General features: G+C 31.5%; 3 protein-coding genes across 5 annotated transcripts; 1 reads left to right on the top strand and 2 right to left on the bottom strand.

Annotated features, from left to right (window-relative positions):
• Positions 1-1,660: 1,660 nt before the first annotated feature.
• LOC129918122 (serine/threonine-protein kinase PITSLRE) lies at positions 1,661-15,265 on the bottom strand. 3 transcript variants are annotated; one of them, XM_055998472.1, is made up of 5 exons: positions 14,949-15,079; positions 14,010-14,514; positions 13,789-13,925; positions 2,600-5,051; positions 1,661-2,529 (listed from the first exon to the last, which is right to left on the bottom strand). In XM_055998472.1, the coding sequence occupies exons 3-5, from the start codon at positions 13,800-13,802 to the stop codon at positions 2,014-2,016; spliced, it is 2,982 nt and encodes a 993-aa protein (XP_055854447.1). In that variant the 5' UTR covers positions 13,803-13,925; positions 14,010-14,514; positions 14,949-15,079; the 3' UTR covers positions 1,661-2,013. The 3 variants fall into 3 exon arrangements, with proteins under 3 accessions (XP_055854447.1, XP_055854448.1, XP_055854446.1); XM_055998473.1 differs by lacking the exon at positions 13,789-13,925; XM_055998471.1 differs by lacking the exons at positions 13,789-13,925; positions 14,010-14,514 and having other exon boundaries at positions 14,949-15,265.
• Positions 15,266-20,771: 5,506 nt separating this feature from the next.
• LOC129919696 (coiled-coil-helix-coiled-coil-helix domain-containing protein 7) lies at positions 20,772-21,319 on the top strand. The gene is made up of 3 exons (XM_056000667.1): positions 20,772-20,919; positions 20,978-21,076; positions 21,134-21,319. Exons 1-3 carry the CDS (start codon positions 20,875-20,877, stop codon positions 21,242-21,244), a joined length of 255 nt encoding a protein of 84 aa, XP_055856642.1. The 5' UTR covers positions 20,772-20,874; the 3' UTR covers positions 21,245-21,319.
• On the bottom strand, positions 21,242-22,321 carry LOC129919695 (distal membrane-arm assembly complex protein 2). Its single transcript, XM_056000666.1, has one exon. The coding sequence runs from the start codon at positions 22,186-22,188 to the stop codon at positions 21,316-21,318; it is 873 nt and encodes a 290-aa protein (XP_055856641.1). The 5' UTR covers positions 22,189-22,321; the 3' UTR covers positions 21,242-21,315.
• Between the last annotated feature and the right edge of the window lie 3,319 nt (positions 22,322-25,640).

Genomic DNA, 25,640 nt, shown 5'->3' with positions numbered 1-25,640 from the left:
CGCATGGGAATTTCGATTGCTTATAAATTTAGTAGAAAATATAATGTTTTTATTAACTTTGCACTTTTAGCGTAAAACTTTGGGCTGTTATAGGTGTGACGCTAAAAAAATGAGACTAAATTATATGGCCCAACTTAAGTAATGCAGCTAAAATAAAATTAAACTGTAATTTTATAAAATCAGGATACGCTATTATCGTATCGTAGAAAAGTTAAAATTGTTAGGATATTTTACATGAGGAATCTTAAAATTTGTGGACCTTTTTTCAAAATTTAATTGTTTTTCACACAAATAAAACGAAAAATGGAAAAATGAACCATAAATAATTTTAGAGCTAGAGATAAAATCTGTGAAGCGAAGTTTTTCAAATTTGTTAGTTAAAGCTTAGTAAATACTTTTGAAACAAGTCGTGAAGTGAAAAAAAATATATAGGGGGAGTAGATTCACGATTGAAATAGATTCCCGTACATTTTGCACGTGACCTATTTCACCTCGTGAAGGAAAACCCTCCAATTTTGTTTTTTTAACCACGAAGGTTCACAGGAACGTTCACGGCTGACCAAGAACAAATATATGGATCCACTTCACGACTTGCTTCACAAGCATGTACTAGGCTTAAGGGATTGGATGATTTCTTGAAAGTAATTCAAATTTTTTTAAAAGACGTCAAGAAAATGTGCCTACGGAATATTTTTGTTCGCCCGGAATTTTTAAAGCTATTGCTAATTTCTTTATTAGCTATTTAATAGTCCAGGTATACGGTTCTTCTTTTGCAATAGAAAATATTTTTGGAACGTTTTTTTTTTAACCGGTTTTAGAACAGATTTCATTATGTCTGACTTTCTCCTAAATTACTTAGCCGATTAGGAGAAATTTTTTAAACAAAAGCGTCGAGAAATTGTAACATCGAAATGTACATATAAAATATTTGAAAAATCATTTTTTTGGAAACCGAATAATCATCTGTTTATTTAGCATAATAATGTCTTAAAAATAGCATACCATTGGTTTTTTTTTAAAGCGGTTTCTACAATTTTCAAAAAAGATTCTTCAAATTTTTTGTTACACAGGAAAAGTGCGACCCAGTCGTGCATTTTATTTCTTTACAAAGTCGAACGACGCCTCTTTTACACACTTCAAAAGTCTTACTTTTTTTTTTGTAGATCGGCTTACGAGATAAACAAATTTCAAATTAACTGCGGAGAAGTGTTTGGGCATAAATATGAATTGTATTAAATGAAAATGAAGTTAATTTTCTTTGGTTAAATGTATTATTTGTAGCATTGTTTTTTATTTGAGCGATAGACCATGTACTTGCTTCGTGCCAAAAACGATTTTTTAATTCCAAATTAAATAAACTTAAATAAAACCACCCTTTTAACCAAGATAATTTTATGGACTCTCAAGATTCTTCCTTCTCATTGTATAAATGCAACATTTTTCCCAAGTTTAAAAAATGCACAAAATGTAATTCAGATGTTGTTGATACTATTTTCAGTTTTCAAACAGTAAAGAAATTAATTGACTTACCACTTCACAGCTTCAAAGAAAAAGAATTGCTCTTATTTATTCATTTTTCGTCATCAGTCCGCTATCAAGGTTGTTGTTTTACATTACTTTCCGTATTTAAAAAAATTAAAATTAACAATCAATATTTTTTTTTTTCAAAAATTAATTTTTTGCTTTGTTTTATTTCATATATTTCTTCTTGTCTCTTACTTGCAGACACACATGTAGACCTGACTGTTTTGATGACATCTAGTATATATTTTTTAATTTTATAATGTTTGTCTTATTTGTGAATTGAGTTTTATGATTTTTTTTTAATTCTTGTACACTTAAAAATTTACATTCTAATGGCGGGCAGAAAATGGGATAAAAGAAAATAAAAAACATTTCCATTTCGACTCTAATAATTTTTTTGTTAGATTTCAAACACATTTGAAAACAATTTAAAAAAAAATCAAATAATATTGCCAAAAAATTCGATTTTACAAAACCACACATTGTTTCTTAAAATTTCAAACTAAACCCTGGCCCCATTGCCAATTGACGCTGATCAATGCCAGCATTTAAAACAAATCCCGTATTGCTTGCGGTTGCTTTTTTACTGCCCGAAATTATCCCCGACGCTACACCCGATGATTTAGTCGTGATAATATCATCATGACCCAACTGTTTGAATTGTGAACCACCGGAAGGTGGTTTGGGTGAGGAGGCTAAAGCTTTGCGAGCTCCTAGCTCACTCTTTGCTGGCCATGTGGGAAACATTGACGGGTCAATGGGCAGTGGTAGCTCCTTGAAGTAGGGGTGATTGAGAGCTTGCTCGGCATTCAGTCTTTGCTTGGGATCGTAGGTGAGCAAGCCCTGCAACAGGGATATTCCAGTGTCTGTCGTTCTCTTCATAAATCTTTTGCGTAGATTTGACACTGGGTATTCTGTGAATTGTGAGTTTTGGCTAAGCAGGTTCTTGACGGCGGGAAGGTCTTTATATCCAGGCCAGATTTTCTCATTCGGTGTTCCAAGTTCCTAAAAAAATTTACAGAAAAAAAAATATTAAATAAACAGTTTTAATCTATAACAATTGAGAATAACTAACCTTGAATATCCTATTGAGCTGATCAATTTCCGATTTGCCTGGAAACAATGGTTGCATTTGTAGGAATTCTCCAAAAATACATCCCACCGACCAAATATCAATCGGCGTTGAGTACTCAGGCGAACATAAAAGCAATTCTGGTGCTCTGTACCACAAAGTTACCACAAGAGAAGTATACTTCTTAAGCGGGCTTCCGTATTCTCGAGCCAAACCAAAATCACCCACTTTCAAAATACCTTTGTGTGAGAGCAATAGATTCGATGTTTTCAAATCCCGGTGCAGAATCCAATTGTCGTGCAAATGCCCAACGGCACAGAGAAGCTGCTGGATCAGGCACTTGATTTCGCCGGGAAAGAATGACTGTTCTTTGTGCTTCATCGTCTCCATGAGAGACTTGAGGTCATGTTCTACATAGTCCATGACAATGAAAATTCTGTCCATATTGCTGCCAACAACAATTTCTCTCACTGTGACAATATTAGGATGTTGACCTTTCAGAAGGGTATTGATCTCTCGCAGGGAAGTAATGGGGAAACCTTCTTTTTCTTTTTCCATTTTTAACCGTTTTAGGGCTACAATTTCACTGGTTCGTTTATCCTTGGCTCGATAAACAACGCCATAGGTACCCTCTTCGATACGATTCAAGCATTGGAATTCTTCCACAGAACGACAACCCTGTATGCCGGGGAAATAATTTGGCAGTTTCTCGCCTTTTTCGTTGCGCGGGACATCTTTTTCATCGAGAACCACCTCAGGATCACCCTTCCGGGCTTCTTCCTCAGCACTTGTCTTCATGTTTCTCTCCTCTGAGCGCGATCTCGACCTTGATCTCGATAATGATTTCGATATTGAATTCGAGCGTGAACGAGATCTCGATCTGGAACTTCCTGATATCGAACGTGATCTAGAACGTGAATGTGATCGTGGTGATCTTGATCGTGTGCGTGATCGTGATCTGGTACGTCGTTCATCTCCGTCCAAATCACTGTCACTCTTCGAACGACTTGATGCATCGGAACGCGACCGTGATCTGGAATTATTGGCTTTATGTTTGTGCGGTGATTTTGATAGGTCTCCGATTGATAAGGGACTTTCATCTGGAAGAGCACCGTCTTCCTCTTCTTCTGAACTATGACGTTTCTTCTTCTTGTTTTTTGATTTTTCGGCAGCACCATTGTAGCTTTTGTGACTCCGATCATCGGAATCGCCAGAGGAATCTGAATCGCTATCATCGTCGTCGTCATCATCATCATCATCGTCATCCTCATCATCATCGTTTTCATGGTGGCTATAAACATCAAAGTTTTCGGCATTGTCTTTGGTCCGCCTATGCCTTTTTCTCTTCTTTTCCGATTTGGTTGATGAAGCATCGCTATCATCTCCATCACCTCCCTCATGGTCATCATCATCTCCATTGTGACTGTGACCTTCAGAATTATCCGAAAGGCCATCAGTCATAACCTTGTCGTTGTCAGTTTTTCGCTTTTTTCTCTTCAATATCCTTTCCTCTGCGGTAAGGTATCGTTTGTGACCACTTTTGTGTGCTGTTTCTGCACCTGGTTCTTCTCCTCGTTCTCGGCGCAGTTCACGCCTGGCTTCTAGTTCTTCTCTGGCTACTTCTTTCCTTTTTGCCATCTCACGTTCGGCTTCCAAGAGTTTGGCTTTTCTTGCTATCAGCTCTGGATCTTCCACTGGACGTGGTTTGTCCTTCTTTTTGTGTTTTTTCTTTAAGACCTGCTGTTGTTCGGGGCTATCCATTACCTCGATCACAGTTTCCTTCTTCTTTTCGGTGGGGCCATCACCGCGCTCGCGATGATACTCATGACTACTTCTCTTTTCGTGGTGATTGTGCGGCCCTGAAGACTCTTTAACATATTTATGTCGTTTGGTCAGCAGCCTTGTTCGCAAGTCTTGTTCTAGCAATTCTGCGTCTGGGCGGGTATCGTACGGGGGCGGTTCCATGTAGTTCCTCTGTTGTGAGTGATAATCGTAACGCTGATGAGGTGGTTGTTGGTATTGTTGTTGATGGTGCTGATGATACATTTCACGATGTTTGTGACGATTTTGGTACTCATACTCATCGCCAAGTGTTCCTCTGTCGTAGTGATGGTCTCGACGTTGTTGACCATGGGACATTGGTCTGCCACGTTCATAATATTTCATGTAACGGCGATCGTCGACCATCATATCACGCTCATTTCCTCTGTACTTGCCCATGCTACCTGACATACTGACCGAGCCGTCACTTTTCTCTCCTCTTTCTCGGCGCTCGTCTCTTTCTCTGTGGTCGCTTTTGTGCTTGCGTTCTTTGGAATGTTTTTTCTCTTTGCCAGATCGCCGTTTGCCGGATAAGTCACGGTGTATTGTTGCTTGCGGTGGTTTAATATCTAAGGAATCTGTGTCATCTTCAAGTAAATCATTTCCAGCTTTGGAAGAATGCTTCTGGCCCCCACTGGAATCATAAAAAGAAAGAAAAAGAAAAACTATGGAAAATCATCTGTTGAGAAAGTTAAAATTATGTTTTTGTTGGATTTTTTTTGGATTCTTGTCCGAGTCTCCGCATCGTTGAGTTCCCAGTTTTTGGCGATGACAGATTTGGACGTAACCATGGCTGAATCTCTCATTGCTTTGGTACCCAGACTTGAAGAGTGTGTAACAGTGTGCAAAGTCCATATCGTGGTTCGATACAGCGCAATGGCGTCGTTAGAATTATTATTATGTTAAAAATTACATTTTAATAAAATTAAAAAAATAAATAAATAAAATAACTGAGTGCGATGGATTTTAGAGTTACTGGTGTGAAATGTCGATTTATATAAAACAACAGCTGACTGGATATGCCTCCATATGGATTTTGAGTAAGTGTCTACAAAGAAATCTTTATCAAAGTGTAATAAAGTGGTTAACTATACATATGTATTTTATAAATAAAAATTGATTTTAATAAAAAATTAATTAAACTATTTTTTTAGTAAATTTAATTTGCCGCAGTAAGAGCAGGAATTAAGAGGAACTTAAAATCTTATAAGAATTTAGATGCATGCAAATTGAGAAAAAAAAATGCGATTTTCAGTATCTGTAACGGATTAGTTTTCGCAAAATTTTCTTTTTAGCAATTAAAATGATAATTTTAGTGCCTTACCATTATCCTATGTTAGCTTTTTACCATTAGGTTCAATTTTGTAGCGAAATTAATTTTTTTTATTGGTTATGAAACCATGCTAGTAAAAAGCAATTATCCCTATGCAACGTTTAGGGAAGTGATATTTTAAAGGAAAACATTTAAAAATAAAATCTATTTCAGTCAGAGATTAAGAATAACAAGCCTAAAATATACAAAAATGCTCATACGAGTCTTTATTAAAAGTCTTAACCGTAAGAACCAACGCTGGAACACCTCAAAATGTTGCTACAAATTCAAGATATTTTTAAATATACAAAATCTTTATACATTACTATATTTATGTACATTGTTAACAAAGTTTGCTTTGTATGGCAGGTTTTTCAAAAAAAAAATGGATGAATTCTGATTAATGTGGTTAAAATTAATTTAATCAGTTTAACACTTTTTGTGTAATAAATTAATAGATATGGTTTTAAAAATTGAAAAACTTGGTCTGAAAAGCGGAACACTATTCCATATAGTGATTTTCAAAAAGAAAATAACATCGATAATATCAGCTGCGTATATAGTGTTGCCATTAATTAAATTTTGCGATAATAAATTGTGATAATAGCTCTAAGTTGTAGTTTTTGATGTTAATTTACAAATTCACTATTTTAAAAGTCAATAATACAAAATGTACCAAATTTTCATTTTCACCACTAAAATAAAAAAAAAAAAACCTAAGGAAGCTGGAAAGAAACCGGCGAAAAGTAGGGTAACAAAAAGATGAATTAGTGTTTCATTAATTGCATCCAAAAATAAAGATAATTAAAGCGCAAATAAATTATAAAAAAGAAATAACGTTTTGTTAATTTTTCTCTAGTTTTAACATAAACATACAAAATAATTAGAGTGTTGTTTTTTTTTCTTTTACTAAACTTTAAATATGTTTTTACACACATTTTGTTGCAAAAAAAAGGTTTGTTTTGAATACATTCTTTGTTTCTATGCTCTCTTCGTACTTTAATTAAATATCGAGCATCTCCGCTGTTTTATCGTATGTTATATTGCCGATTACGATTATTTCGTTTCCAGAAAAATCTCTATTAATTTATATTCTTAGCCTTATTGAATACGATGTTATTAATGTGTTTTCTTGCGCAATTGTTGATATATAGACAAAAGTTATATCTTTTTCGTGCACTATATTTAAAAAAATATATAACTAGATATTGCACAAAAATCACGATTTAATTTGGCGCTTACCATGCAAAAAGTATAAAAAAATATCTCAGTTTTAGCGCAACGCTATTTCCGGTATATTTTGAGAAAAAACTACAGACATGTCATCGTACTATTAGAATCACATTGCGTAGAAAAATCGTAAAAGCTTCTAAATGCAACACAAAATAATCGTTTATTTACATTGTTGTACTTCTAAAAGATGTTCGCATTCAAAAATAAACATAAAAAATCCCAACATTGTGATAGGATAAGATCTAGATCTGATTATTGGAATTTATAATATGAAATTATAAGCACAAGACAAGTAAGAGTACTGGTACGGAATTCTGTACCAAAACGTATGATAGTCTAGGCTGTTTCTAATGCAGATGGGCAACTTTTAGCCAACTGATGTATTCGTAGTGTTTAACAGCCAACTGCAAAAAATAAAGATGGGAATTAATATTTGAAACGATGTAATTGTTCTCACATGCATTCCGTACAGCTTTTTTTTTAAACAAAAAAGTACAAAAATAAACACAGATAGGGTCTTCTGTTTGAAAAGCGATCAACATGTGATGTAAACCAAAAAAGTACATAAATATGTATTTATAAATGCAAAGTCAATAACTATATGTAATTTCGCATTCGGGAGCGCAATCTCAGTGTTCAACGTTTTGAACTTTAGGTGTGTTGGAGAGGATACAAAATAGGAACCTTTTGAAAAAAAAACTTTAAATAAACTAAAAATTTTGGCTTTCATTTAAATAAATTAAATATATTCCTTTACTTTCCTGAAATCAAATTTTTTTAAAAAGGATTTTATGTTTTTGTAACGAACATTTTAAAATTGTTCTTCTTTGGAAGCAAAATGCAATCAATAATAGCAAATGATTTCAAAGGCACATTCAATAACAAGCAAAATTAAATCCATATGAACCACCGTATCAAATATGTAGATAATACATAAAGTAAATGCCTTATTAATTCTTTATGCAAAAAATATAAATATTCTATGTAAATGTAATAAAAGTTTGATTTTGGGGGATATTTTTAGATATACTAATCGAGAATTCTGGATTTCGTAGAATGTATGTATAAACCAAAATCTAAAACAAGTTAACATATTATTTTTATTTGTACTCAACTATTTTCGCACTATAAGTTTTGCGTTTATGTTTTTATACTTGTTCATATAATTTTAAATTCACTAAATACAAGTTTAATTTGGTTATTAACTTGATGTAACGAAAGTATACAAACAAACAAAAAAATGTGAATTGCTAGCGAGATAAATAGTGCTTCATGTTTTTTTTTTATTCCTAAATGAATAGAAGCGCAAAAAGTCATACTTTAAATAATATGTCTGCAATGTGTGTCATAAAGCCCATTAATCCAACATGCAATGTTGCTGTTACAATTTTATAAACATGACATGCCTGTTCATGCAATTGCAATTCTATGGGCTGGTGTTTTTTCATTAATGTAAGACTAAAGGATTAAAATATGTTATTAAGTTCCACTCATAATTAAGGTTAAAAAGTATGTGCTAGTTTTCATTTTAATAATTTTTCGCAAAGTATTTAAAAATCAAAAACAATAAAAATGATCAATACTTATTGTGATATTTTTTAAGTAAAAGTCTACGGAATTTATGTAGCGAAAATTATGTTGCAAATTATAATGAGATACAACATACAAATATTTTGTTGGCAAAAAGAAGCAGATTTAGCACATTTGGTTTACTAAGGTCTGTTCGTTGTTTTCCCGCTCCAGGGCACTCTGAGTCATGTCAATCAACTGCCAAAAAAATCAGAGTTTCTCGGACTTTATTTTACATCGAACACCTCAGAGCTTTAGTTTCATCTGCTGATTTCTTTTTTGACATTTTTTTTCTTTATTTAGTTTCTTATTTCATGAATTTCGTGACAAATTTCATATTTACCAAATTTTGTATCCACAAACGACAAATCACTTTTCACACTCCAAACAATTGTTTTTTTCTTAAATGACAACAGCTGATTTGATTTTGATAACTCTGAATTCCGCGCTCTGACAAAATACCCAGAGTTGTTCAGGGTGCGTTCAGAGCGAACATCGAACACAGAGTAAATAACTGTGGTTGAAAAAGGAGCTACAAAAAACGCTTGACAACGAATTCGGAGCGACCCAGAGTGCGCTAGAGCTCACAACGAACAAACTTAATGTTAAACACACATTGCAAACATAAGCATTCGTACATTAATTTAACCTTAAGTAAAATAAGTTACACCAAGTGATAAATATTATAAACTTTAACGAAAATGTATTTGACAGTTAAAAAAATAGAATAGTTTAAAAGACAAATATATTAAACCCAAATAAATTCATGGAATAAAATATTACATATCAAAAATGTATAAATTTGTTTTGTTTTATTTCATTTGCTTAAAATTTTACACTTAAATTTTTACAATATTTGTAAAAGATATTGGTTAAAGGGATTTAATATATTTTTGGAATTTTGAATTAAATATTAGCTTGAAAGTTAAATTAATTTTAGAATGCTATGTACGCACATATTACGCCCTAACGAGGTACCTGGCGGAGCGGAAAAACTCTCCGATTAGTATGAAATCGGACAAATTTCCTCACTGACGGATACCTCGCTATTGTCAATTATCATCACCTAATAGCAAAACTTGAGTTATGAATGTTCATATAGATTGATCTCGCACTGACGATTTGTTTTTTGTATCAATTTTATTGGAAAAAAAACTGCATTGTAATTGTCTGCATTAGTGTCCGCAAAAATTGTACTCTTTCGAATCTAGAGAAATGTAAAAGTGAAAGAGTGTGCATTCTTGTCACATCCTGTATAGCTAGTTTTTCTTTGTTTTGTTTTTTTTTTTTGCAACCAAAATTTAAATTTTCAAAGTTAAGTAAATTTCTAATAAATTTAACGTATTCAAGATCTTTGGCTTATTGTAGCGAACAATTGCATTCCTCATTTTCATTAGAAAAATAAAATTAAAAATTAAATTACTGAGTTGTAGAAAAATCAAGGTTAAAAATATTAATATTAATTTGCTGCATAGAAATGATTTAAAAAAAGCATATAGTTTAAATTAAAAACATAAAAGAGACACATACATAAATTCGTTTTGGGTTACACACAAATATTTCGCTTCTTTCCAACCGTAAGAAGTACACTATTTTGTATGGAATTGATTAGCAATGCTTTTTTTTCTTTTATATATTGTGCGGACGGTCTTGGGCATTTAAAAAAAACTGAAAAACTATCAATTGATACTATTATAAATGTGGTCATTTTTCCTTATGTATGCCACTAAGAATAGAACTTAAATTTTACTGCGGATAGATTTTCCAAAAAGAAAGTATATTATTTTCGAATTTTCTTGATCTACATAAAAGCGTCGATATCTTTACCAAAAAAACAGAGCTAGAGTTAGTAGGAAGATTAGAATTACGATTGATATTAATTAAACGTTATTATCAATCTTTTCACAAACGCAAAATGTTTGTTATTGGAAAATAAATAAAAACGGGTTAAGACGTGCTGTAGCTAAATTATTAATCTATTAACAAAACTTAAATGCTAGTAATATTTTTCAAACAATAAATTAACAAAGTTTCCAATTTAGTTTACTGTACTGGCCATAACTTTTCAATGTCATATGTATCTTTCAATTAAAATTTAATGCATTAAAATTAAAACGTGTTTTAAAACCTCACAACACATACAATAAGAAGTTTTCAGAAACAAGTGAAATGACATTAAATCAAAATCGAATAAAATTGTTTCTGTTATGGTGCAGTTATTTTTCAATTAGTTTTTTTTTCGAAAATGTATGGAAGTGTGCGCTGTACAACGATAAGTAGTATTGACCGATCAAAAAATTTGAATGATCGAACAAAAATTTTTTTTTTCTACACATTAGCTTTCAAACTAAAATATTTTTCCTACCTACCCGAATATTTAGTGGGATCCTTTGTCCATACTAGGAGCCCAACCCGACTAAACTATTGGCCGATAGAAAGTCTGTAGTGTGTGGGGGCTCTAAAAGGCCAGTTATAGGTATTATTAAAATTTTGTATTTCCTATTTTCATGCAGTAAAGCAAGCAATCAGGGTATCAGCGGGAAGATAATAGGGGTATTCACGTAAACGCGGAAAACCCATAGAACTCGTAGAATTTTCTATCGGTAGAAAAGAGCTGTTAAAATTTGTATGGGAAAAATATTCTGCAAATCATAGAATTTTATCTCACAAATTTGAAGCAGAAACCGTACAAAAAAAATCTAATAAACTTTGGGTGTGTTCAATCACCTATCGGATGGGATACCCGTATCTGGAATATGTTTTTGAAAGCTTTTTATGTCTTATTATTCAGATAACCACAAATAAAATATGTTAATATTGAAAAGAGAATATTATTTTATTTGAGCAAATTAAATTTTTTTTATTGTTACAAAGTATTTGCAAAATTAGCTTGACTTTATTTTTTTAATTGAATCCCTTGTTTACGCAATTATTTTCTGCTGGGGTGTTCATTTCTATTTTTCTGCAAAGTAGAAAATTATCTAGTTACGTGAATACCCTTATAAGTTATAGAATAGGTATTATAAAAAAAAATTATTTTGATGTAAACAGTTAATTTTTCTTCCTAAACTTGGAACACAAATAGTTTCAAATTAATTATAAGTAAAAAATTACGCGCTGGAACTGTATGAATCTCAATAAAATTATTATTATAAGAAGTTTGTCTTTTAATTAATTTTACAAATAGTTTCACTGACAATTTTGGATTTTCTGTCTGTTCTCATTAGTTTTTTTTTCACTGTTAATTATAATTTCTCTGATGAACTCTAACCTCAAAAAATTACCTGCTGTAATTTATTTCACTAACAACAGGGCTTGCCACTGATACCAATTTTTCAATGATAGCTTTAATTAACTTTTCAAAAACCTTTCCAATGATTTGTTTCAATGATGTAATTCAATAGCTGTGTTTTTATAGCATTGTTGTCCGTATTTGCAGTTGGAGTTTACATTAATTACAAAAACAATACGTAGCTGCCGATAAGAATAAAAGCTATATCTAGCTGCGGATACATTTTTTAAGAAGCATATTAGTTACATTTTACTTTTATCTTGGTGCATGCATATTAATCTTTGTTCAATGTTGATATTTGGGAAATCCTACTGCAGATAGCAATGCTAAAAAAAGAAACACAGCTAATGATAATTACACTGTGCTTGAAAATACATTAAGGAATTAATTTTCCAGCACCTTGAGTGGCCTAAACCCTTAAAATGAAATTTAAAAAAATTTGGATTAAAAATTGATATAAATTATATGAAATTTTAATGATTTTTTGTAGGAAGTAACTTTAAAATAGTATCATTTTAATGAAACATTAGATATAAAACTGGAATAATAAAATTTGGAGACAATCGGAGCAAAAAATGAAGTTTTTTTTTACAAAAATAAAAGAGTTTTTTTTTTCAAAGAACTATGTTTAAAAGTTTCAAAATAATAATTTTATTGATGGAATATCTTCTACAAATTGTTATTCTACTAAAAGAACATTTATTTTATCTATAAACGTCGATGTAAACCAATAAATATCAAATATATGATGGGTCTTTTCGTTGATTTCTGACAGATAACTTCATAGGCCAAAATCTTTCTTATCTGAGCTAACTTTGAAAAACTAAGCACGCCATCGTGTTCAGCATACTCGAATTATCTTTAGTAGATAGGAGTGCTTTCTCTTGTTTTTTACCGACTTCCAAAAAGGAGGTATTCAATTCGCCGGATATTTTTTTTTTTTTTATGTCTGTTACCTCATAACTTTAGACTGAATGAACCAATTTTGATAATTCAATTTGTATTGGAAAGCTGGAAGGCTGCAATGTGGTCCTATTTTAATTTCGTTCAGTTATAGCCATAGGAACTATTAGAAAAACCATAAAACCCATGGAAGTCAGTTTTGTTTTTTGATAAAAAAGATTATTTGTTATCTAAGTAGGAACCTAAATTACACAGTACTTAATATCGGACTGAAATTGAGTTAATCTAATTTATCTCAACTTATTTATTTTATCAACTTAACGGACTTACCGCGATTTTTTGTAATTCAAATTAATTGAATATTTATTCCCGACGTTTCGACAAGATTCCACTTGTCGTGGTCACGGGTAGACTGATTCATCAGTCTACCCCTTAAATCAGTCTACCCGTGACCACGACAAGTGGAATCTTGTCGAAACGTCGGGAATAAATATTCAATTAATTTGAATTACAAAAAATCGCGGTAAGTTCGTTAAGTTGATAAAATAAATATGTGTAATCGCGAATATAATAGTTTAAAATCAAAAATATCTCAACTTATGTAGGTATAATATGAGCCCTCCAATTCAAAAGATCTTTTTACTTCATAAACTTTAAAATATACACATACGTGACTGAAAATAATAAGCATGGGATTCTAATACAAGTCAACTCAGCATCATCATCCTAAACAAACAAAAACTAATAATTGATTTAAAAAAAAAAACCCAGACACACTATGAACATAAAAAAAAACACAGACCAAAACACTACATGTTGATTCAATAACAAAAGAAAACAAAAAACATGAACGAAAAAAAAAATCGATTATGAAAAAATTACCCCAAACCCATTTGCAAAGAGATTGATGTATGTTTTACTCTAGAACTCAGAGATAAGCTTAATCAATATATAAAAAAAAAAAGAAAAAAAAAACCATTCTACACACATTCCTCAATCAGTATCATCAGTACATATAGAATATTTGTTTTGTTGTTGTATATTAGACAAAGAGAGACTCACCCAAGAAGATCCATATGGAGATGTAGTAGAAGTAGTAGTAAAAGAGGAGGAGGACTCTTTTTTGAAGTAAATATCCAGTTGACACCAGCTGTTGTTTTATTTATTATTATTTGCAAAAGCACGCTCTACAATCTCATCTCCAGTTTATATTATTTTCATTGTCGGCAGAAGAAATATTAATTTAAATTTTCAATAAAAAAAAGACAACAAATTTAAATTACCACCATAACAGAATGTATTCTCATTCTCATTTTTTGTGACGACGAGTTTCGCTTTCGATTTCGACGATTGTTTTTATGATATTATATCGACGATTAATACAAAGTAGCGGCGAGGCATTTGAGGGAGTTGGAAAGTGTTCACCATTTAACCAGCACCATTTCCATTGCCAGCCACCACCATCAACCAAAACCATCCATTTCTCGTCATCGTGTGCGTTTCGCTTCGTCTCGTCTCTACGGGGACGGGTTTAACCCAAGTAGAATGACTTTAATTCGTTGCATTACTCTAAAATCGATTTTTAGGTACACAATAATTTGAATTTTTTTTTTTTTGTTATTTTTTCGAAACAATACTCGTCTCTCGAGAAAGTATCTGTTTCGCTGTTTTTTTTTTTTTTTTTAAGAAAGATGTATGTTTTTTTTTTTTTGTAAATTATTTATTATTTTAGAGAGATCGTGTGGCCATCGCGCGCATCGGTCATTGGACATGTACACACTTTCTGGCCTATTTGCAATGAAAAAACTCAAGTAAATTAAATATGCTTAAGATTGATTGGATTTAAAAAAATTTGTTTGTATATATTTTTTTTATATTCTTTTTCTAGAGATAATAATTGTGTTTTTTTTTATGTGTTTTTTTTTATCTATTTTTTTTGGTGGCATATTATAATTTTTTTGTATATTTTAGCCAAAAGCCAGGAACAAGAGAGGAGAAAATAATTTTTCAATTTTTTTTTTTGCTTGCTTCCGCGACCATGAAAAGCGATTTTGCACTCGAATCGACACGATTTAAGTATAGAAAAAAAAACTTTTAATGATTTTTCGTTTTTATTACAAAAATTAGTTATTTTTTACTTGAACATTCAGATTTTTAAGAAGTCATTGAATTTATATATTTTACATCGCTTTTCATGGTTTATCATGAAGCTAAATACGCACCTGAGAAAATGTGTATCGCCAGGGCTCCGAAGTTGGCCATCCTCGCTGCCCGAGTTATCGTAATGAGTCATTTTTTTTTATTTTGTAGTTGGGTTTTTTTGCTCTTTGTTTAGATTAAAATTTCTATATTTCAACTTGTTTATTTTTATAGAAAAAGATTATCAACTATATTTTTTGTAGGTATATAAATTAAGTAAAAAGATTTTTAAATTAAAAATGAAAAGAAAAAACCACCCAAAAAACGTAGACGAAAAAAATTCTCTTTAGCCTACGGATTAGGTAAACGTTTGACAATTGAAGTGAAAATATATAGAGTTTTTTTTTTGTTCCAACAAAATGGTTGACAGAAGACAAAAGCGGAACGGATGGGAATAAAATTCTAGGAAATAGGTGTACCAACATGAAGATATGGAAAAAGCAATCTGTTGCGGAAATTTATGTTATCGATAATAGGAATAAAGGTGGGTATAAGCCTCGTACGCTGCTCGCGCTAAATTTTAGCTCCCATACAAATTATCGAAAATTTTTAGCCGAGATAAAATGGATCCCATACAAGTTATCGATAACTTGTATGGGAATTTTATCTCAGCTAAAATTTAGCGCGAACAGCGTACCAGGCTATAAGAAAGAATTTACAAAAGTTTTTTGGTTTTTCATTAAATTTGTTTATTTTCAAGCCTGGTACGCTGCTCGCGCTAAATTTTAGCCAAGATAAAATTCCCATACAAGTTATCGATAATTTGATAATTTGAAACTCATTTTAGCTCGGCTAAAATTTTTCGATAATTTGTATGAGAGCTAAAATTTAGCGCGAGCAGCGTACCAGGCTTCAAGCCTGGTACGCTGCTCGCTCTAAATTTTAGCTCCCATACAAATTATTGAAAATTCCTTAAAAAAATGGAATCTCTTTCGTTTTCTTTCTTCGGTTTTTTTTTTTATTTTGTTTTGCTTCTTACGGCAACGGTGCCGATGACGATCACTGTGGTGGAGTTTTTTTTTTTCCTTACTTTTTGCCAGTTCGTCTACCCAGATCTTCCCTCTTGTGAAAGGATTTTTTGCATTCCCGCTTTTTCATTTTTTTAGATTATTTTTTTTTTTAATATGAAGACCTTAAGAATTTAATATTTTGTAGAATAATTTTTAGCCGAGGGTGGTTTCTGCTTTTTATTTTTTTGTTCTCATTTTTATAGGATGGCAACGCACAGGTGCATTGGTTTCAGGTGTGTCTGTGTATGTAACTTTTTTTTCGTTTGCCACGGCAATCGTCCTTGAAATTGTTGTTTTTTTTCTGTGGTGGAGGATAATTATATAAATTTTTGTTATTGTTTGATTGCGTCTGGCAAAATCTTTTCTTTTGTAAGGATTTTCTTCATTCCAGTTTTTTTTTTCCTTTTTTAGATATTTGTATATTTTTCGTGTTGAAGATTTTGTGGAATATTTTTTAGCTGAGGGTAGGTTTTGTTTTTTATTTTTTGAGCTCTTTTAGTGCTATTGCACAGATGCATTGCTTTCAGGTGTACACACATAGACTAGCCCAAAAAATTAAATGAACAATAAAAAAAAATGTGATTTTTTAGTGATTTTCGATAGGCTGTATTTCAGTAAAAAATTATCGTATTATGACAAAACAAAAAACATGTGAAAGTTATATTCTTCTTGTTTTAGGATTTTAGTACCAAATGTTTTATTTCAAAAGGTAAAATAGCTAAATCATAGGAACTATTTAAAAACCAAAATTTTTCAATTTTTTTTGTTTTTATTTTTTCTAAGAAAGTGGGAACATTTTTGTTTATAAAATGATTTATTACTATTACAGGTAAAATAGGCTTTAAAAAAAAATTGTTACACTCATGAAACTTGGTAAAAAGTTTGCTTTTGGGATAAGGACCAAGGACAAAAAAAAAAGTCTATAAAAAAAAGTTGGGTGGAAGGGTGTTTTTTCGCGGACAAAAGGAAGGTCAAAAACATACTAAAAAAAAATGTTTCTTATTAAATATTTAAAATTAAAATAGATTTACTATTTGTTTTAATAAATTTAATATTTTATTTTTATTTTTAAAAATATGTCTTGCATTGAATTTTATGCTTAAAATGTATGATAAAAAAGTAGCGGAAAGGTGCGAACAGTCAGACACTTTTTTTTTAATTGTTATGTTTCAGAAAGCTTCTAAGCTATCTTAACCAAACTTTGAAGACATTTAAAGACATATTTTATCATAATATTGCAACGAAAGTTATAATTATAGAATGAATGAGAGCATCACATTAAACTAAAATGTAGAAAAGGTCAAAACGTCTCACTGTTTGCAAAGGGTGTGATCAGTGAGATAGGCTAAGACGAACAATGAGACGGACGAATAAAACAGAAACAAATCTCCAAAAACGTCAAATAAGTAAGTAAACTTATATAACTATGTTGTTTTAACTCATTTCTTCAAAAAAGTTACAAGAAAACTGAAAAAATTAACAAAAGGAAAAACACTACAAAATCAAACTGAAACCTTTTTCAATTCATAGATTTCTGTATATACATATGTCTCACATAGCTTAATCATTTTAACTGTTCAAAAACCAACATTTTACAATTTTTTTTATTTTATTTTTCTCTTAAAAATTAGGGATTTGTTTTCTGATAAAATGATGATTAATTTTACAAAGGCTATTTATTTAGCTTCAAGATTCTTTTTGTTTCAAACTTTTAAGATATTTTTTAGACTGCAAAATCAGTCATCAAACCAAAAGCCAACTCTTGACTTTTACTATCAATACCTCAGCAACAGATCACTTTACAGAAAACTCAAACATACATTTAAAAACTTTATTCAATTTTCTACTTAATTTTTAATTTAAATTTATTACTATTTTTGGATAGTTTTCCTTATTTTGAAAATTTTTGATTTCTCATTGGTTTATGTAGAATTTAAACCTTAAACGATATTTATTAATAAAAAAAAAAACAATAAAACAATATGTAAACATTTAATTTTTCCATATGTGGGCTTTTATTGTCATTTAATTTTATTGCAATAATTGGCAAATATGTACATTATTTTATTACTTTTTATTTTTTGACGTGATAACGTCTTATAAATCGATGAATCAGGGTAGCTACCACGAAAAAGTTACGCCAGTTTCTCCGGTTCCACTTGAAATTTTTAGCAGTGCGGGAAAAATTTCAATTAAAAATTAAAAATCAATTGACCTAATTTGGAAAAAAAAAGATTAAAAATTAAAGTAACACCAAAGTTAAATCAAAATCTTTCAAATTCTGATAGTTATAAATTTTGTATTATTGTAACAAGATAATTTTCTTCAAAATCTGTGGATAAGTTATAAGGACATGACCATTTTTGTAACGATCAGTATTTTTGACTGTTTTTGTTACTTTTTTTGTTCTTGCCTAAAACTTGAAGCCTGGTACGCTGCTCGCGCTAAAATTTAGCTGAGATAAAATTCCCATACAAGTTATCGATAACTTGTATGGGATCCATTTTATCTCGGCTAAAAATTTTCGATAATTTGTATGGGAGCTAAAATTTAGCGCGAGCAGCGTACCAGGCTTGAAAAGCAAATCGAGTTTGAAAATTTTTATTGAGTAGTTTTTTGTAGATAGTTAAATTTCTATCGATATGCATCCTTTTAAAAACTTTTACAATTAAAACATTGTAAAATACTTAAGAAAAACTATTCAAAGAATAGTCTATTTTTATACTTTGAAGCCTGGTACGCTGCTCGCGCTAAATTTTAGCTCCCATACAAATTATCGAAAATTTTTATCTGAGCTAAAATGGATCCCATACAAATTATCGATAACTTGTATGGGAATTTTATCTCGGCTAAAATTTAGCGCGAGCAGCGTACCAGGCTTGAGCATTTAAAGAGATTGAACATGTAAAGGAAAAAAGAAATTAATTTATTCTTCAACACAATGATCACAAAAATTTAATACACCTAAAATTTAATAGGTACTTCCAAAATCTAGTGTTTTTGGTCTTTTGACTATTGAATTGAACAAGGCAATCGAATTTTTCTGCCTTGTTCGATTTCACTAGTCAAAAAGTTTTTGTTATAGAAATCAATGTATATTTTTCTAATGTTTTTTTGTGCGCTGGGCTCGAATCCGAAGTCAGAAAAACTCTATAACATCATGTTTTAGAGACATTACCATTACAAAACATCACAAAAATAGTGTTTTGGGCGTTCAAAATTCAATATCTCAAAAACTTTGCACGTAGAGCTATTTTAATGCTAGATTCAAATTAAGAGTGTCAAAGGCCATTAGAAGAATATAGTTTGGTTTCTATGGAATTTTATTTTACGCCAATATTACTGTCATTTACGGAAAAATCGATCTTAAAAATGTTTTTTTTTTTTTTGTTTTTTTTTTAACTTTTCTCAATAAAAACAAAAGTTCAATTTTTCCACACAATCTTAAATAAAAAGTTTTTATCTAATGCCTGGTACGCTGCTCGCGCTAAATTTTAGCTGAGATAAAATTCCCATACAAGTTACGAGCAGCGTACCAGGCTTCAAGCCTGGTACGCTGCTCGCGCTAAATTTTAGCTCCCATATAAATTATCGAAAACTTTTAGCCGAGCTAAAATGGATCCCATACAAATTATCGATAACTTGTATGAGAATTTTATCTCGGCTAAAATTTAGCGCGAGCAGCGTACCAGGCAGTGCAAAATGTTCAACTAAAAAAAAAGCAGAGAAAACGAGGTTTGAAAATCACTCTCAAATGAAAAATTGTTTGACATGGTTGTATTTAAGTGTTAATATTCCGAGATCTGCACGATGTACATTTGAAATAAAGGTCTCTAAAGAATTGTGATAAGATTACTGAACGAATATAAACAAAAATTACCAAAGTTTTGTCGAAAAATTAGGAAAAAAATTAAAAAAAATTCCACGTTTGATTACAAAAAAAATCGAAACAAAATCAGTATAGCTACCTTCAAACTCTTATAACATGAGAACGCCGCAACTTAAATTAATTTTTATGGCTTTAAAATGTAACTTTGAATACAAATCGTTTTTGTTTTTTTTTTTTTCAAACAAAAAAAAATTTTACACCCTTATACCAACGTACGAAACATGCTTAAGGGCCTGGCTACACAGGTGTTTTGCCCAATCACGTTCCGATTCACATTTTGTAGGAACAAACGTCAAAAAGAGGAAAATCCTCACCCCTCTTGCCAACAACCTGACTGGTTAGGCGATTGAAAAATCACCGTGTAGCCCGGCACTAAAAAACCAAAATACCATGAAAAATACGAAATGTACGAAACATACGAAGTATGCGAAAGTAACGAAACATACGAAAGTGCGGGCTACACAGACCTGCCCTTCTTCTAATGCAAGCCAAAAAATAGCTTGCATTTACCCTTATGAAAGCTAAATTGTTACTCTGTTTGAAATTTTTCCCAATTCATATTCCTGATCCCTATAACCGCCCCCTTAGTCACTTAAGCCTTTCTCCTTCATAGGGTGTCGCATGTATGACATATCATGCCACAAACTTTATTTATTTTTTTGCAATTAGCAAAATCATTTAAAAACTTGCTTAAGCCTGGTACGCTGCTCGCGCTAAATTTTAGCTGAGATAAAATTCCCATACAAGTTATCGATAACTTGTATGGGATCCATTTTATCTCGGCTAAAAATTTTCGATAATTTGTATGGGAGCTAAAATTTAGCGCGAGCAGCGTACCAGGCTTTACCAGAACTTGCACGTAATCAAGAGTGATGTAAACAAGCCACAAGTATATTGTTATCGAAAAATGTGTTATCGATTCATTATTTTTATTTTGGCATCACTTTTCATAAAAAAATTGACATTTCATGAAAATCATAATGTTAAATTTATTTTTATATAACAAAAACAATCAAAATACTTACAAATCTTTGGTTTAATTAACTAAAAATGCCTCGCAATGAAAATGCCGAAAGAGATAATCCTTGTTTAAAGGTAAAAATATTCATTCCAAATAAATAAATAAATTGCGTTTCATTTCCATTTCCAATAGGAACAAGAATTGACATACAAATGTCTGCACAAATACAATTTCGATCGAGAGAAATGTGAAGTATTCTTTGCAAATTATAACAATTGTAAAGACTTTTGGGTAAAATTCAACAATTTTTCAAACTTTTATGTGATTATATTTGTATTCTTTTTGCAGAATAAAGTACGATTAGATCGTCGAGGTAAAGGAATCTATCCAAACATACCAGCGCCAGAAGATCGAGCTGAAATCAAAGCCGAATACATGAAATCAAAACCTAATCAATAAAGCTTTTTAAATTTTAATAATTTCTTCAACAACAATTCTAAAAACAATACTTAAGAGCTAGTTTGACTATTTTAAGATTTAGTTTCATTATTTTCAATTTCCCCATGAATATCTTTCGATGGGATAATCTTAAGTTTAGGAATTGCCTCTTCCAACAACGCACAAGACAATTCCATTTTTAGATCTGCCTTTGGATCGTCTAAAATGAGGAGTTTCAAAGTTGGTATTCTATACAAGCATTGTAGACCATTGCAGGTCATTTGTGTGCCGGTAAGATCCAAGACTTCCAATCGAACAAATTCTGAACCGGAAACTCGATCAAGACACCAATCGTCGAAGGTTTTTACATTTTTGAATGAGAGAAACTTTAAGTGCGGTAAACACCGAATGTTTTCTAAACCCTCATAATAGAGAGTCATGTAGTCACACTTTATAGCTTCCACTTTCCACGCTGGATGGAATTTCGTAGGCAAATTATACTCGCCTTCTTCATCACTTTTCTTCCATTCTTTTTCGTGAAGAAATTTCACTGAACCTCCGCGGAAAATGATAAAATGTGCAGCTGCTAATTCATTGCCCAATTGTTCATGACGTTCGGATACATATTGTTGCAAAAATCGTTCTGTTCGTTCTTTTCTTCTTTCCCACCAAGCTTTCACCGCAGACGGACGAAGATTAATGGGTTTTTGCATCATTGTTATGTAGTCGGCTGTTTGTTCCATGTCGGCAAATGATTTTAGTTTTGAATTCCAATCACCTGGTCGGTCGCCGATGGGTGTTCGCCATGCCAAGGTTTTTTTGGATTCTTCAATTTCTCGTTTGATTTTGTCAGAAAGACGATTGCCTTCGTTGGGATCGAATTCTTGAAATTTCATCGTTGCCACTGAGATGTGTTGTGGGAGGCGGGTGGGGCGGAGGAGTTGTTGCACTGATTTACGCAACATTATTTAATAGTAAATTATTTATTTTGTTTTCATGAGAAAATAATTTAAAATTATTTATTTTTATTTTGTGTTATAAAATAGGTGAAGAAAAATAGAGAAAAAAAAGAACACTTCGCTTTTTACTTGACGTTTTTTGAAAACGTCAAAATGACTTTTCAAATAACAGGGTGATTCATATTTCTTAATTTGATTAAAAATTTGTTTTTTATCCATGAGTTTTTAAGGCTGAAACAAACTATACTCACAGAGTGTTTATATGAAAAACGTTATCACGTTGGTGTGAGAATTAAAAGGTTTACCATTACAACAGGTGTGTTTTTTATTACCACCGGTCTTAACTGGACAAAAAAAACGCCTCGGGGCTTAACCTGAAATCTTGGCAGCACTGTATATTGAATGTTCCGAAAACAGCAGACACAACAAAAATTTAGAGTTGTCATATTTTTCGCTTTCGTCATTTTCTTGTATTTTTCATGTATGTTTTACAAAGAGATACAAAAATGTATGCTAGCAAAACTATTTTAATACATTTTGTCCTTCCAAACATGAGCTTTCACGTTTTTAAACAAATTCTAAACAATTTATGAAAAAATGAGTTTGGTAGCACAGATTTAAAACTCTTCAAAAAGTTAAGCCCAGAGAAATCTCCGGGCTAAACAACTAAGCCCAAGGGGCTAAGGTGTTGTTGTATTTAACATGTAAATTGCTTAGCCCAGACTGCGTTTTTTTTGTCCAGTTAAGACCGGTTGTAATAAAAAACACACCTAACGATGACCGAAGATGAGAAATTTTATCGACAGAGTATAATGTATGAAATAATTTACACACCTAAACATCGATGTTCCGGTTTGAAATTTGTATCATACAAAAACGCTTTGGGTGGCGTTTTTTGTATTCGTTTTATTGGGCAGAAACATTAAAATTTGACAGCCGAACGCAACACTGTCACGACAAAAAAATAACAGTTACTTTTGAGAGAGAGCCTTTACAATCTTCAAGAAGCAAGTAGCTATCGTTCTCAAGATAGATTTGAAATTATTTTTGTTATAAAGCCTGGTATGCTGCTCGCGCTTAATTTTAGCTGAGATAAAATTCCCTTACAAGTTATCGATAACTTGTATGGGATCCATTTTATCTCGGCTAAAAATTTTCGATAATTTGTATGGGAGCTAAAATTTAGCGCGAGCAGCGTACCAGGCTTAAAGCCATAAGTTATCGATAACTTGTATGGGAATTTTATCTCAGCCTTAAGTTATCGATAACTTGTATGGGAATTTTATCTCAGCTAAAATTTAGCGCGAGCAGCGTACCAGGCTTTAACTACAATGACCTAAAAAGTGAAAAAGTGGGAAATTTACAAAAGTAAAAATTTTTCATTTCGTTTTAGCGCTATTTGTTTTTGAGAAAAAACTACAAAAATTGTTTTTTAGATAAAAAAATAAGCTTTCTGCGTCATTATTTTTGATTTTGTTGTCGGAAAAATTGTCACAAAATGATTTTGAAAATGTTCACTTTTTGACTTTTTGCAAAAAGTGGCCGTTGTAGTTATAACTTAATGCGTTCATATTTTTAGGCAATGTTAAAGTATTGATACAAATAATTACAACCTCAAATTTTTAATTATCTTTAAAGCCTGGTACGCTGCTCGCGCTAAATTTTAGCCGAGATAAAATTCCCATACAAGTTATCGATAACTTGTATGGGACCCATTTTATCTCGGCTAAAAATTTTCGATAATTTGTATGGGAGCTAAAATTTAGCGCGAGCAGCGTACCAGGCTTAAGAATTGAAAATGTACGAGTTGGTTGTTTGTTTTTTTTTATTTTTTACATTTCTATATTGTTGACAGCTGGTGAACTATAAATAAGTGTTCAAAGACTGAATTAAAAATTGTCACAATGGTATTTTTGATAGTAAGTGGGAATTTATCGATAAAAATAAAATTTCTTGTGGCCATATATTATTCACTTTAGTTTAAAAAATTAATCTGGATTAGAGCTCTTGATACCCGGATACCCGAGTACTCGCCCGAGTACCCGGGTACCCGAGTTTTCGGGTATTACTCGAGTACCCGGGTACCCGGGTATTCGGGTACCCGGGTAGTTCGGGTACCCGGGTACCCGGTTGTTTAGTTACCCGAATACCCGGGTACCCGGGTACTCGGGTATCAAAAGAAAAAAAAGGATTTGTTAGGAAAATTGTTAATACTGAGCATTTTAAACGGTAAATAACACACCATAGGTATAAGATTGAAGGCAAAAATTAAACTCAAAACAGTTCTCCAGTCAAAGCGAAGAATAGTCGTCAAAAAGAGTTTTAAATTGGTTTACTAGCAAAAATCAAAAGACGCAACATCCGCATCGTCTCCATTCCTCTGGGTGGCCGAACTATGCCCACCGGAGAAGGGTCCTTGCCGTGTGCAAAGATACCTTTCATTTTGTTTATTTTGATTTTTATAGATTTCCATAAAAATTTTCCAAAAAAAAAAAAGCGGAGAAAATGAGGTTTGAAAAAAGCTCTCATAGAAAAAAATAATCAAAAATTTGTTTGACATGGTTGTATTGAAATGTTAATATTTCGAGATATACGCAATGCATTTTCCAGATCAAAGTCTTAAATGGATCCTGATAAGATTGTTGAACAAATATATATAAAAAATTACCACAGTTTTTTCGAAAACTTAGAAAAAAAAATAAAAAAGTTTCCACTTTTGATTTTTTCAAAATCGAAAAAAAAAATCAATGTGGCTACCTTCAAACGCTTATACCACAAGAACGACGCAACTAATGTTAATGGTTATGGGCTTAAAATGTAGCTAAGAATATTCCAATGATTTTTGGTTTTTTGTAAAAAAAAAATTTTTGAATCCAACATGGATGCCATGGCCATACAAATGGTTTTTGTTTTCTTGTGAAAATTTTTTTTTGTATCTAACATGGATGTAATGGCCTTCCCACTTAGGAGTTAAATAAAAAAAAAACAACAGCAACTTTTTTGACAGACAGCTGCCAAAGTGTATGTACAGTGGTGACAAATGTTTGCATGGATTTCAAAAATCCCGATGTCGTTTTTTTGCACAAAATCTATATAGATAAACAAAAAAACACACCTACGGCCATATTATTCACTAGTTTAAAAATACATCTGGATGTAAAGAAATGTCAAATGTCAAAAATAAATCCAAATCCATAATATTCACTACTTAAATCCAATCTAAAATCCAATTTTTTAAATCCAATGTCGTTAAATCCAAACAAATTTAAACTGGTCTCTGGAGGTCTGTTTAACTTTTTAAATCCAGATGTAAAATTCATTTTCACAGTGTTCAGTTGTTTTGTCAAGTATTTTGTGAAGGGAAAATATAGGTAAATGCAAATTATACAAAATTTATTGAATAATCACATAATTACTTTTGAGTGAATAATATGAACAAAAAATTAAATCCTTGGATT

The sequence above is a fragment of the Episyrphus balteatus genome, chromosome 4, assembly GCF_945859705.1.
Source record: "Episyrphus balteatus chromosome 4, idEpiBalt1.1, whole genome shotgun sequence".
Classification (NCBI taxonomy): domain Eukaryota; kingdom Metazoa; phylum Arthropoda; class Insecta; order Diptera; family Syrphidae; genus Episyrphus; species Episyrphus balteatus.
This window is presented reverse-complemented; position numbering and strand designations above follow the sequence as displayed.

Excerpts from the sequence above, each read along its gene's own strand:
- LOC129918122 (XM_055998471.1), bottom strand. The coding sequence starts at position 15,019 with ATGACTCATTACGATAACTCGGGCAGCGAGGATGGCCAACTTCGGAGC. Across the intron at positions 5,052-14,948 it reads GGCGATACACATTTTCTCAG|TGGGGGCCAGAAGCATTCTT; the intron begins GTGCGTATTTAG and ends TTATGATTCCAG. Across the intron at positions 2,530-2,599 it reads AGCTCAATAGGATATTCAAG|GAACTTGGAACACCGAATGA; the intron begins GTTAGTTATTCT and ends AAATTTTTTTAG.
- LOC129919696 (XM_056000667.1), top strand. The coding sequence starts at position 20,875 with ATGCCTCGCAATGAAAATGCCGAAAGAGATAATCCTTGTTTAAAG. Across the intron at positions 20,920-20,977 it reads GAGATAATCCTTGTTTAAAG|GAACAAGAATTGACATACAA; the intron begins GTAAAAATATTC and ends CATTTCCAATAG. Across the intron at positions 21,077-21,133 it reads ACAATTGTAAAGACTTTTGG|AATAAAGTACGATTAGATCG; the intron begins GTAAAATTCAAC and ends TTCTTTTTGCAG.
- LOC129919695 (XM_056000666.1), bottom strand. The coding sequence starts at position 22,188 with ATGTTGCGTAAATCAGTGCAACAACTCCTCCGCCCCACCCGCCTCCCA.